We start from the raw sequence: 12,278 nt of genomic DNA on the forward strand, positions 1-12,278 counted from the left end.
ATGCAGGAAAGAGCTGCAGGCATTTTATGCACTGCGCTGCCTTATGGAAGTTTTCTCTTCTGCAGTGTGCTAGTGGGGGCTGCTGTCAAGTTGCCTGCTTTGCTTTTTTCTTCTGTACTGTGAATTTTCTTTTGGTCCTCCCCTGGGGCTTGCTGTAGTTATGTTAGTGCATGATCTGGAGCAGAGCAGAGAGCTCTTGTCCTGCATGCTCATTCTTGCTTGTAGAGGCACCACTGCAGCATCTGGAGCTCTTCCCTCCTGCATCATTGAGCCCTGCCTAAGCCAGCCTCCCTTGGGAAGAGACATACAGTGACAGCTTGGTGGAAAATCCCTCTTGAAATAAGAAGGTGACTGGTCCAATCCTTACCAGGTTCACTAGCACAGCAAGTCCTTTGCAGGGGTCTATTTTTGGTTTGGAGAATTCTGTAGGTAGTCTAAGAAAAACACTGGGATGGTTATGAGCAGTAACAGGAATGTAAGCGCTCCCAATAGCTGCCTGTGAGCCGTGGCCCAAGTGCCACCAGCTCTGTGCTGCCTTGAGCCATGCTCCTGGTGGGGGGGTTCAGCTCCCTGGCCATCATGCCCCTGCCAACTGGGAGCTCGGGCTGAGCTCTGCCTGGGGAGGGAAGGAATGACTGTCATCAGAAATGTCTGCCAGAGCAGCTGATGGGACCGTGGCAATGCAAATTCTCCATGTCAGGGAAGCACTGTGCCTTCCATGGCCACCAAAGGAGAAATCAGAAGGGATTTATGGGAGTATTTGTCTGCTGGAAGGGTTCCCTGTGGAGCATTACAAACGGGGACAGGTCAAGAACTGTGCCCATTCTGGCACAGCCCTCCCTGCCCTAGCTCAGCATGCTGTGTGGGATCAGCGCGTTTCATCTCACAGTGCTGGGCAGTGCCCTCATGGAGGGGAAGGCTCTGACCTCACCTCCACTTGGGATGGGCTTCCCCAGTCTGCTGTTTCCTCAAAGGAGCGCTGCCTTGGGGGCCAGACACCAGCACTGAAACATTCCCACGTTGCCTTCCTATGGGGATGGCTCAGCTCCTGTGTGGCCGAAGCAGCGTTTATGGAGCGGAGCTGCGATGCTGGGGATGAAGTCAAGGCAGAAGAGCCTTTGTTCCAGACTCTTCTGAAGATGCTTGTTACTTTTAGACTGCCTCCCTGCTTTCTTAGGACATGTGTTAGCAATGAGAGTTGATACAAAGCAGTCTTAACCTAGTAAATGCTTAATAAAGAATATATACCCATCTCTCTTGTTGGCCAGCATGGAGAAATCAATACAAGGCTCTGAATTGTTCCTTTTGTCTTACTGCTTTCATCTCTGGTTGATAAACAGCTTCAAAGAGGGACTGTATTGAAAAGTTTGGACTGCAGACCGTGGATCGCATCACCAAGGATGACCATGCTATCTGCACTACAGAGTACTCCCGAATTGTGCCCTTAGAAAATGGGGAGGTGAGCCGTTGCATTTTTCATCCTTTGGGGCTCCCAGGATTTCTGTGGCTGGAAATAATAATTAAAAAAAAAGAGCTGGTTAGAAGACCGGGCGTTCAGAAGAGTCTCTTGGAAGACAGTGGGCAATTCTTCCTCGTATTCGTGCTTGGGTGGGCTGTGCCTGTGCCTCCTGTTGCTTGTTTCCTTTCATACTTACGTTTAAGTGGGGCATTGCCCTCAGCACAGCCAACCCAGAGGAGCTCCGGATAGTGTCAGTGACCCATAAGCATTTCTCCTTAATGTAAGAAATGTAAGTCATGTGGGAGGTTTATGAGGAGAACAGCAAAGAGGAGGAGAAAATAGAAAGGGCTCAATAATACAAACTTTCAAACTGGGGAGAGCTGCAGTTAAAATCCATTCTGCTATGTAAGAGCAGGTAATAAGCAGGAACAGAAAGATGAGGGCAGGTGCTTGCACTGGACGGAGTTTAGAAATGCTCAGTGTTTCAGGGGGAGGGGAGCAGGCTCTGTATGATGACATGAGGGTCAGAGCCGTACTATGTTCCATGCTGGAAGTTTGCTTAGGGAACAGACTTCTGGGGCTGACTTTTTGGCCACTGTTTTGATGTTTAAGAGGGCAACAGACTTCTAGTTGTGTTATTTTTTCAGTAACTGAAGGTGCTCTCATTAGAATGGTTCCCTCTTGACTTTTGCATGCTGCTTAAACTGCTCAGTTTTGAAACGAATAAGGCTGGCAGGGGATTGATTCAGTTGTCTTGAAAGAAAGATTGGGCTTAGATGAGGGAGATACGATTTTCCTTCCTGTCAGAGGATGATGCTGATTTGTCTCCTCTCCTCGCGTTCTCAGATTGTTGTCTCTCTGGTAAATGGGCGCCCAGGAGCCATGAACTTCTCCTACTCTCCTCTCCTACGGAATTTCACAAAGGCCACCAACATCAGACTGCGCTTCCTGCAGACAAACACTCTGCTTGGGCACCTGATGGGCAAAGCTTTGAGGGACCCTACAGTGACGAGGAGGGTAAGGCAGGCCTTAATAGTTCATAATGAGCTAGAAGTATTGGAGGGCTAACGCATTACTGTAGTGAATAAAGTCCTGATGAATCTTGAGTAGGGCAGTCATGGAGCTTACTTGTAATGGTACTAATGGACAACTTCTCTTGTGCTCACCAGTATTACTACAGCATCAAAGATATCAGCATTGGAGGGCGCTGTGTCTGCCACGGCCATGCAGATGTCTGCGATGCTAAAGACCCCAGTGACCCTTACAGGTATGTTTTTCAAAATACCAGCTCTGTATAAAAGCATTTGAATTGTTGTGCTAAGAATGGAACATACCAGTATGAGTTGAGTCCTATCCTGAGCTCCTGATTGTGCCAGTACTGTTGCTCTTGGCTCTGCCCTGGGAACAACCTAGAAACTAGTTCAGCCAAAATAGCAAAACTGAAATCTGTTTTGTCAGGCTATCTTTCAAACAGATCAGTTCCCTGGTGTGGTTTCCCTGTACACAACTCGTGCCTTCCCCACAGGGAAAGAGTGCTGCAATGGGAAGGTGGGCGCACAAAGTCGGTGCTGTTGTTGAACCCATGTTCTTCAAAGCCCAAGACTGATTTCTGAACTTGTTCTGAGGAGTTTCTTGCTCCCCATGTGGCTTCTTAAGAAGTGGGGCAACGCTCCATAAATGGGTGGTCTCCCAGGAAACCAGAGGCTGCTGTCCAGTTCTTCTCATAAAAACCATAGATGGGGTATGTATGTAACTGAACAAATAGTCTTTGCAAAAGAACAAGAGCATGCAGAACAGTTTTATATTTTGGCTCATGGGATTCTTCCCATCCGCCTCAGCAATTTGAAATACTGAAGAGCTACTTCAGACCATGAAAGTGTTGTTTCTTAGCCATCTGTTTGCATCCTGAATGTTGCCTTTATGAAAGGGATGGGTAGATTCAGCTGGACGAGAGAAGCTTGTATTACTTTCTCATAAGGATCACGTAGAGCTTTTGGATCTTCTAAAATAAAGTTTGCTGATGAATCCAAGCCAAGATTAAAAGCTACTAAGTGTTAAAACAAATATGTATTGAGAAGCAAGTCTGTGTGAGTGTGCTTAACTCCTTGACAAAGGAATTTCATAAATATTTGAGTGCACAGTTCTTGTTTTTCTTTTAGACTTTGGTGTGGGCAGCTGCGCTGTGTGCTCATGTACCAGCAAAAGGACTTTGTGGTGCAAAGTGATTTTTTTAGCCTAGAAATGCCCTGATGTTGATGCCTTCCAGGAAGGGAAGAGAAATTTGTTGGGAGCCTTTTCAGTGCCACTTGTGCTGATGACTCTCTGTGCCTCCCAGAATCTCCTCCACTTGGATCCATTTGGATGCATTTGGCATCTTCACTCTTGACCCCAAACTGTGCTGTAACGTTGTAGCACATGTTTGTAAGCAGCTGTTGCATTTCACCCAGAGCAGATTGCATTTGCCTAGAGGAGAAAGCATCTCCTCGGGTGCTTTGTATGGTCAGCGTATAATATCTGTAAGGCTTTTTGGGAGACATCAGGACAAAGATGCTGGTTAAACAGAAAAACTTCTCATGATGTTACTGCGACCTGTTAGCAAGACCAGAAGCACAGAGCCGTCAGTGGAAATGTGTGACAGCTGCCATAACCCTGCATGATGAGGCATTGCAGAGGCAGCTGGGGCTCGGGACACACCGTCCCTTTGTGTTACTGACTTCAGCTGTCAGGACTGCGTCAGTCCTCCAGAACTCAGTGCAACCTGTCTGAGCAGGAGGTGCCACGTGTCCCCCCACATGCGTCCTGCCCCTTGAGACACAGTCATTACAGTAAAAGGACAAGGAAATGCAGAGGAAGACAAGGAATGTGAATTGGCCCAGCACTGTTAAAAACTCCAGTTATGTCTCAGTCTGTCTGGGAGGTCTCTGCCTCATTTTAACTTTACCCTTCAGCACATGCCTGGTTTTTGTGTTGCCCAGAGAAGCAGGATGAGCACTTTGGTGGAGGTGAGGTGAGTTAGAAATCTTGGCAAAGATTTTGGGACGTGATAGAGCACGTTCATGAGCTGACTTCCTAGCCATAAATGATAATGTTTATCCAGCTTCTCTGAAGTGCCAAATTACGGAGGCTGTGCTTCCAGATGTTTTGTGTTGGCAGCACGTCTGGTCCCAATGTGTGTGTGTGCGTGTATGTGCAAGTACCAACGCTGTGGGGACAGCCAAAGACTCCTCTTAAGTCCTTTGTGCTTTTCACAGACATCTCTGCACTGAGCTCAAATGGGCTGAGTTTAGCAGAGGGAAGTCAGGTTCTCTTGGGTTGAAGGTGAACACCCGCAGGATTGGGCACAGACCTTTCTGCTGGCAAACTCTGTGAGCAGTGAGATAAGCATCAGCAAGGACTTGGCGTGTTGCAGGGAGCCCAGGCAGGAGTTGTGCGTTAGCGTGCGGCTGCTTTGAGAGTGCTTTCCCCCTATGGATCCTGAAGCTACAAAAATACTGGAAAGAGCAGTTTCCCATTTTGAAAGAGAAGCACCGGGTGTGCTGGCACTTTGTGTAGCCTGCGGGTCCCTTTGCAGATGGCAGGTACAATCAGAAGCACTAAGAGAAAGAAGCATTTTTTCCTCATTGCACTATTCTGATGTCCTGGCCAAGTCCAGATCCTGCAGCACTCGTGCCACTCTCAGCTGTGACACAGTTACTAGAAAACCGTTTATACTGTGCTATTGAGCATCAATCCCAGGGGAAGACTGTGGTTTTATATTTATGGCAGGATGGCCAGGAAATACGTGTGCTATGTGAATGCAGCCGCTCCCTCTTCTTCCTTGTATATATTCCATCAATGAAACATGTAAATATTGTAGCTCATGAACATTTGTCCATAATTCATTAGCAGCATGGACTCAGCACAAGGTGCAGTAAAGCTGCTGTGATAGATGAGCTCTCTGAGAGGTCATTGCTAACTCTGAACAGAAGAGACTAAATAAATGGTTCCTTCTGCATCTGAAGTGTGCATAGTCACTGAGGGCCATCTTTGTGCATTCTGGGAACTGAACCAATGCTTTTCAAACATCTCAGATGTTAAAGAGCTGCGTGTGGCTGTAGCCATGTCTTCCAGCCGGGGAGATTAGTGCCATCTTTTTTAACACGTATGTATTGTGGGCTTATTCGTCATCTCCAGCTGCTGCCATGGGGAAAAAAAAAAAAGCAAAACAACAAAACATAAGAAAAAGTTTCATTGGAGGTGTTGGGCTGTGGTAAGCCCAGTGAGGGGTGTGCGAGGGCTTTGTTACAGAGGCATGGCCAAGGTTGGTCTTCCAGTGAGGCTCCTTGCAAAACAAGGGAAGAAGAAAGTGAATGCTTCGGAACTCATTTATACCACATAGGCTCCAGCCAGCTCCCCAGGATCTTGATTTGCAGCCTGGGCTCTCCTTCCTGCAGTGCAGTGTATGGATGTGGGTAAGGATGGGGCATCATGAGACTGCAGCTGCACGTTTCATGGCATCTGCACGGGGAGGTCTGCCTGCGGGGCTGGGAGCAGAGCCAGGACCTCCTGCCTCAGCCTCTCAGGCTGAAGCAAATGTGCTGGAGTGTGGGTGCTGCCCACGTTTCCCAAACTTTCTTGTCATTCCATGTTTCATCAAAATGAATTCATTTGTCCTGTGCCTCTGTCTAGCTGTTCACTGTATGCACACTTGCAGGTCTCAGTTCTTAAAAACACACATGGAAAACAAGTCACTGCAGCCATCAAGAAGTGTGTCTGCACCTCTGCATTTCACCCAGAATGACTGCTCTGTGTCTAATGTTTAAAAAAAAATACTTTTATTTTTAAATGCTGCTTTTGAATTAGAGGAGGGACAGATGGGAGTGGCAGGCAAGCCCGGAGGGGAAATGAGTAATTGCACAGATAAAAGCTGGAACATGCTGTATTATCCATAAGTCTAATACAACAGAAAGCATTTGTCTTGGATGGGGATTGCCTTCTGCTAAGTGGAAGTTTTTTGGATGATGTCACTGATGTTAATGAATCACCGCTGTGGTCAAGCAGGATGGGATCCATCGCTGTGCTGCTGCAGTTTCTCACTGGGCACCAGGGGAGCCACTGTTTGTCCTGCACAGCCCTACCCACACTGCCCAGAGAGCAGGAGGTGCAGCTCACAGCAAACGTGCTAAAAGCCCCAGTGCACATTTCATGGGGGCCTTCCTCTCTTGCAAGCACAAGTACGCTTGGAGGAGCAGACAGGTTGCACATGGCCCTGTGTCCCTCTGCAGCTCAGGGCTGTTGTTTATCCCTTTCCCACCAGCCCTGCATGGTGGCACGGACATCTCTCTGTCCCTGCACCGTGCAGCTCCCTCATGTGCTGGTTTGCTTTAGCTCAGGTTCTTCCTGCCACTCCTCCAGCTGCCCCATGTTTGTCTATAGAGCAAATTCAGCAGTGGCACGCTGATGTGTTCTATTCCTCATCTACTACATAAAAGTGAAGCAATGAGGGAGGAGGTGGTGACACTGGAAGAGAAGTGGTGTTTGCTCAGGTGAAAAGAAAAAGAAAAAAAAAAGAAAATTAGGTAAGATGTTTTAGAAGCCTTTATTTCCAGAATGTTTGGAGAACAAACCCCGTGCCTTGTTCCTCTGCCCTGCAGGCTGCAGTGTGACTGCCAGCACAACACCTGTGGCGGGTCCTGTGACCGCTGCTGCCCTGGCTTCAACCAGTTCCCGTGGAAACCTGCCACTGCCGACAGTGCCAACGAATGCCAGCGTAAGTCAGGCTTGGGTTCAGCTGCCTTCTTGCCAGCTGTTTCACAGAGCACAGGCTGACCACACTTGACGTGCAGTGCAGTGAAGTCTTTCACCCAAGCGGCGTGCTGAGCGGTGTGCAGCGCCAGGTGACGTGCGGCTCATTGGCACAGCTGCAGCACAGCTTACACGGTGGTTAATTTTGTTTAGTCGAGGCTCGCCCTCAGATCTGTACAGGGCTATGATTCTAATCACGTTTCGGTTCCTCCTGCGTGTCCGAGGGTTCACACAGGCGAGTCCTGTTGCTCAATTCTGTCTCCAAGATGAATTGCACTTGGGTCTGTTTACATACAGGACATCTTTATTTGTCCGGAGAAACCTTTGGTAAATGCCGACACTGGAATTTGTGCTGCTGTGGGAGTGCAGAGCACGGAGCATAGCTGCACTGCACCACCTCATAGAAAGGCAGGGCAGCACGGCAGGGCTGGGTCCTGCTGTACAGACAGCACCCCCACCTTATGATGAAGCTCACAGGTGGGATAAAAGAAGCAAGAATTTTGCCCTCTAAACCAAACTACTGGAGGCCCCAAAGCTGGGTAATTTCTCTTTCTCGTCTCTACATGCCTGCACATACTTTTGTCCTGGTTTTGTGCCTGCTATGTTTTTTTCAGTTTTAAACACAGCCTTGTGGCAGAGCTGTTTCTTTCGGGCTCCAAAGCTTGGGTGATCCCCCAGATGCAACCTTCCTCATTGAAACCTAACCCATTTGGTATCAAACCCACCAGGAGGAGTTAATATCTTGAGATCCAGGACCCCCACTGGCTGGTGACTTAGCTAAAACCTGTGTTTTCAGCTTGCAATTGCAATGGCCATGCCTACGACTGCTACTACGACCCAGAAGTGGATCGTCACAAAGCCAGCAAAAGTCGCGAGGACAAGTATGAAGGAGGAGGTGTTTGCATTGACTGTCAGGTAGGACAGTGCTGGAAAAGGCTGCTGCAGATCCTTGTGATTGTTTCTGTAGTCACAGCAGGAGTTCAGCTTCACTGGCAGCTCTGTGCCCCCACCCTCTGTTATCATAATGAGGGTCTCTCCCTGGAAATTTGGTCTGTTTGCCATAGGTGAAAGGAGTATACTCTGGTAATAAGAAGAGCACACTTGGGCAGTAACATTTTAGCTGTACCATCTTGCTGGAGAAAGCTCATCACTCCCATTCTCCTAGCCCGAAGCTGTCAGGACGTTTTACTGACTGAAGCAAGTAGAATGGGCTTGAGATCAGATAGGAACCTGGAACTCAAGCTGGAGTTATGCAAGGACTCAGAGTTTACACAGGAAATGCTTTGCTTTCAAATCAGTGTATGGAATTTTGATCAGATTTAGGTCTTCTGTGTGCTCCCAAGTCGCTCCCTCTGGACCCTGTTAGGAAATCTGACAGATGAGCATGAACCCATTCCTGCAGGCAGAGGAACTCATGCCCCTCTTGCTGTCTTTCAGCATCACACCACTGGCGTTAACTGTGAGAGATGTATCCCAGGATACTACCGCTCCCCTGACCACCCGATCGACTCTCCATACATTTGCTATCGTGAGTGTGATTTCCTCTGCAGTTTATAGACACCCTCCTGTGCTTGGTGACCCTGGGATGGATGTCTGTGATCTCCAGGCAGCAGTGGGTGATGTCTATCCCGATGGGGAGCCCAGCTTGGTCTGGTGGCTGTGACTGGTGTGACATCCTTCCCCTGAGCCTTCCACTGCCACCACTGCCTCTCCAGGGAACGTGGGGACGCCTGCAACAGCAAGTCAGGTTGTGCTGCTTTCCTTGGGACTGCACAGTGTGACAGGGACAGTGGTAGCAATTCCTCTAAGTCAGACTCGTTCTGAAGAGGCAAAATCACACTTCTTATTTTTGGAGAGAATTTGCAGAATTTGTGGAGCCTCTTTTGGAAACCACGTCGTAGCAGTGCCCCTTTTGTGCTTGTGATGACACTGCTGTCCCCTCTGTAGGCTGCAATTGCAAATCTGACTTCACCGATGGCACTTGTGAGGACCTCACTGGCCGCTGTTACTGCAAACCCAATTACACTGGGGAGCACTGCGATGCCTGCGCTGAGGGGTACCTGGACTTCCCCCACTGCTACCGTGAGTACACAGAGAGAGGCCATGCGTGGCCAAGTCCAGGATCTCTTAGACTCAACAGGTGTAGGAAGGGTCAGGGCCCTCTGTTAGGGGCTGCTCTCTCTCTTTATCCCATGCCACATTGGCACTCCTGTCCATCTGTTCCACAGATGTAAATTGGGCTGGACTTGATGTGGGTTGAGATGGAGCCAGAGGGTCAGTGGGAACTTCCTATTTGTCTAATGTTTGATCTCCCAATTTCTGTGCAGGAGGAAAAAAGGCATCATTCAGGAGCCTGCATTAAGAGTGGCTGTAATTGATTTTTGGTGTGGTATGATGACCTGTGCAATGTCTCTTTCTCCACACAGCTGTTCCAGCCTTTGCTTATAACGATACTGGAGAACAAGTGCTCCCTGCAGGACAGATAATAAGTAAGAACTGCAATTTTCCTTTTCTTTGGCAATCACCCTGCTATTATCATGTCCTCTAAAGCAAGATCAGGTCTTCAGCTTACAGAGCTTGTAGGTTGTAAGAGACAAGCCTGACACACAGTGGTTCTGAGAAAGCAGGCAGCTGAGGGGTAGGAGAAAGCTTTATGATCCCATTATCGTAGATAGGGAAACTCAGAGCATGGCTGTGTGTTTTTTTCTGAGGTTCAAACCATAAGGGAATGGCCTTTCTGGCCTCCCTATAAGCAGCACCCTAAGACCATGGAGGGGCTGTGGCTGAGCTGGAATTCAAGCTGTGTTCACCCTGATCTCAGCCTTTGGGTTTTGATACAGACCTGTCCTGCCATGCATGCTGTCGCTCTCTGTAGGCTGGAGGGCACGGTGGGTCTGTGCTGACAGCCTCTCTGCACAAAGCCAGAGCAGCACTGCTGCAACTGTCTGGGAAGCGTGTATGGACAGCTGCTTTCTCTGTTGTTTGGAATTCTCAGCCATGCCCCCCTGCACCTCCCTCCTCTCTGACAGTCGCCCCTCTCAGCTGATCTCTTCCTTTGTCCTTTTTCTTCTCTTTTCCCACTGTGTCCTCCCCTGTCTCATGCTCCCCACTGTGCTGCAGATAACCTTTTCCTTCCTTCTGATACTCTAAACTCTGTATCTTCCAGGCAGGCTTTTCTTTTCTGAGATGGAATTTCTCACTTCCCTTCTCATTTCCCTGCCTCCCCCTGCCTCTGCTTGCTAGACAAGTTTTGCACTTCTCTCCCTCAGCCCATCACCCATACTGTTGCTGAGTTGGATGAGGGCCCTAACAGGGAGAAGGGCTTGAATTCAGCAGGGAAGGAGCCAATGCCTCACCCTTAGTAGCTGAAATCCATGGTAATTTGTGCACAGCTCTTTGGCAGTGCTTCGCCAAATCAGCCCTGAGTGAGCTGTGCAGACAGCATTAGTCTGCTCTGTACATTGCCCTGCTGCCAGACCAGCACCTTGCACACTGTGTGATGATGAGATTTCCCAGCCATCTTGTGACCCCACGAGCCAGCCGTGCTGCTCACCTAAGCAGGCTTTGGTTAAAACATTTGCATCTGATACGAAGGTTATTAGGGGAAAACCTTGTGAGCTGTTTTCTTGCATTTTGTCCTCTTCATGTTGCCTGTTGTGCCCCCCTGCAGACTGTGACTGCTATGCCGGTGGGACAGAAGGCAATGCCTGCCGCAAGGACCCTCGGGTGGGGATGTGTGTGTGCAAACCCAACTTCCAGGGGACACACTGTGACCAGTGCACTCCAGGCCACTATGGACCCCTCTGCCAGCGTGAGTGACTCAGGGTTAGCAGCCCCGTGCCTTCCCCTGCTCACCTCCCTGCTTCTTCCCACCCTCCACTCACTCTGCAGAAAGGAATTCTCCAGCCTCACTTCCAAGTGACAAATTCCCAGGACTTTTGCTGGTATTTTCCACCCAATCGTGACCCTCTAGTGTCCTCCCAGCCCTGGGGTGCTGTTGAGAAATTCCATATGGATATGAGCTCTGGGCTGGGCATATTTGCTGTCAGCTCTGTCCCCTGTGGTTTCTCCAGTTTCCAGCCCAGAGGAAGCAGGAGTTTGGTTCCTTTCTTAGGAGGGGAAAACGCTTAAGAAGCTGTTTATTAACTAGTGCCTTTTTTGCTTTCCAGCCTGCCAGTGCTCTGGCCCGGGTCAGTACGATGGCACCTGTGACAGTGAGACAGGACAGTGCCTGTGTCGAACAGGATTTGAAGGTCACTCGTGTGATCAGTGCGCCCCTGGCTACTTCAACTACCCCCTGTGCCAGTGTGAGTATCTGTGCTCCCCAGGCCTGGGTGGGTTCCATGAATGGACCGGTGTGCAGCAGATACCCTGAGATGATCTCTGCCTTGCTTACTACAGATGTTTTACTGGAGAAAGGATGCCCAAAAATGAGCACAAGACCAGGGTGGCACAGAGGCAGTCAGTGTGAGAACAGCAGTTTGCCTTTGCCAGCTGTAGGGTAGATATTACAGCAAAGCCAGCGTCTTCTGGTAGGATTTTGGAGGAAGACTAGAAAGTGGTTGTGTGGGCATTTTGGAGGACATGGAAAAATGGGCAGAGATCAAACAGCTTGAATGCTTATGTGGCTGTTTGAGAGCCTCAGAAAATGCCCTGTTGTGCCACAAGCTTTGCTCCTGGAAATCAGAAGGTGTTTTCCCTCTGTTGCAGTGTGTGGCTGCAGTGCTGTTGGGACGCTGCCGGGAGGCTGCGACTCCTCCGGGAGATGTTTCTGCAAGGCTGAGTTCACAGGGCCACGGTGTGAGCAATGCAGCTCTGGGCACCACTCCTACCCCCACTGCTATGGTAAGGACCTGCGGCAGCAGCAAAGGGATGGGAATGGCCTCCAGTCAGGGCACTCTGTCTCCCCAAAGCATCTGTCAGGGGAGCTGTTTGCTCCAACTGAAGGAGAACGAGCTGGGGCCGTGCTGGCAAGGCAGCTGAGGATCACATCTGGTGGTTTCCTTGTGAGGATGTGCAGCTGAATGCGGAACAG

At 49.4% G+C, this 12,278-nt stretch overlaps 1 protein-coding gene across 1 annotated transcript in view; it reads left to right on the plus strand.

The window, feature by feature from the left end:
• Nucleotides 1–12,278, plus strand: part of LAMA5 (laminin subunit alpha 5) — a 79,010-nt gene that overhangs the window by 32,344 nt on the left and 34,388 nt on the right. Inside the window, exons 4-14 of the mRNA XM_042832282.1 lie at nucleotides 1,341–1,459; nucleotides 2,306–2,476; nucleotides 2,629–2,726; nucleotides 7,093–7,208; nucleotides 8,040–8,158; nucleotides 8,681–8,771; nucleotides 9,191–9,325; nucleotides 9,670–9,732; nucleotides 10,914–11,054; nucleotides 11,413–11,550; nucleotides 11,954–12,088. Coding sequence (XP_042688216.1) covers nucleotides 1,341–1,459; nucleotides 2,306–2,476; nucleotides 2,629–2,726; nucleotides 7,093–7,208; nucleotides 8,040–8,158; nucleotides 8,681–8,771; nucleotides 9,191–9,325; nucleotides 9,670–9,732; nucleotides 10,914–11,054; nucleotides 11,413–11,550; nucleotides 11,954–12,088 — 1,326 coding nt within the window. The remainder of the gene's footprint in view (nucleotides 1–1,340; nucleotides 1,460–2,305; nucleotides 2,477–2,628; nucleotides 2,727–7,092; nucleotides 7,209–8,039; nucleotides 8,159–8,680; nucleotides 8,772–9,190; nucleotides 9,326–9,669; nucleotides 9,733–10,913; nucleotides 11,055–11,412; nucleotides 11,551–11,953; nucleotides 12,089–12,278) is intronic.

Source organism: Centrocercus urophasianus, unplaced genomic scaffold (assembly GCF_019232065.1).
Source record: "Centrocercus urophasianus isolate 14NV4802_14NV808 unplaced genomic scaffold, USGS_Curo_1.0 seq_38, whole genome shotgun sequence".
NCBI classification, from domain to species: domain Eukaryota; kingdom Metazoa; phylum Chordata; class Aves; order Galliformes; family Phasianidae; genus Centrocercus; species Centrocercus urophasianus.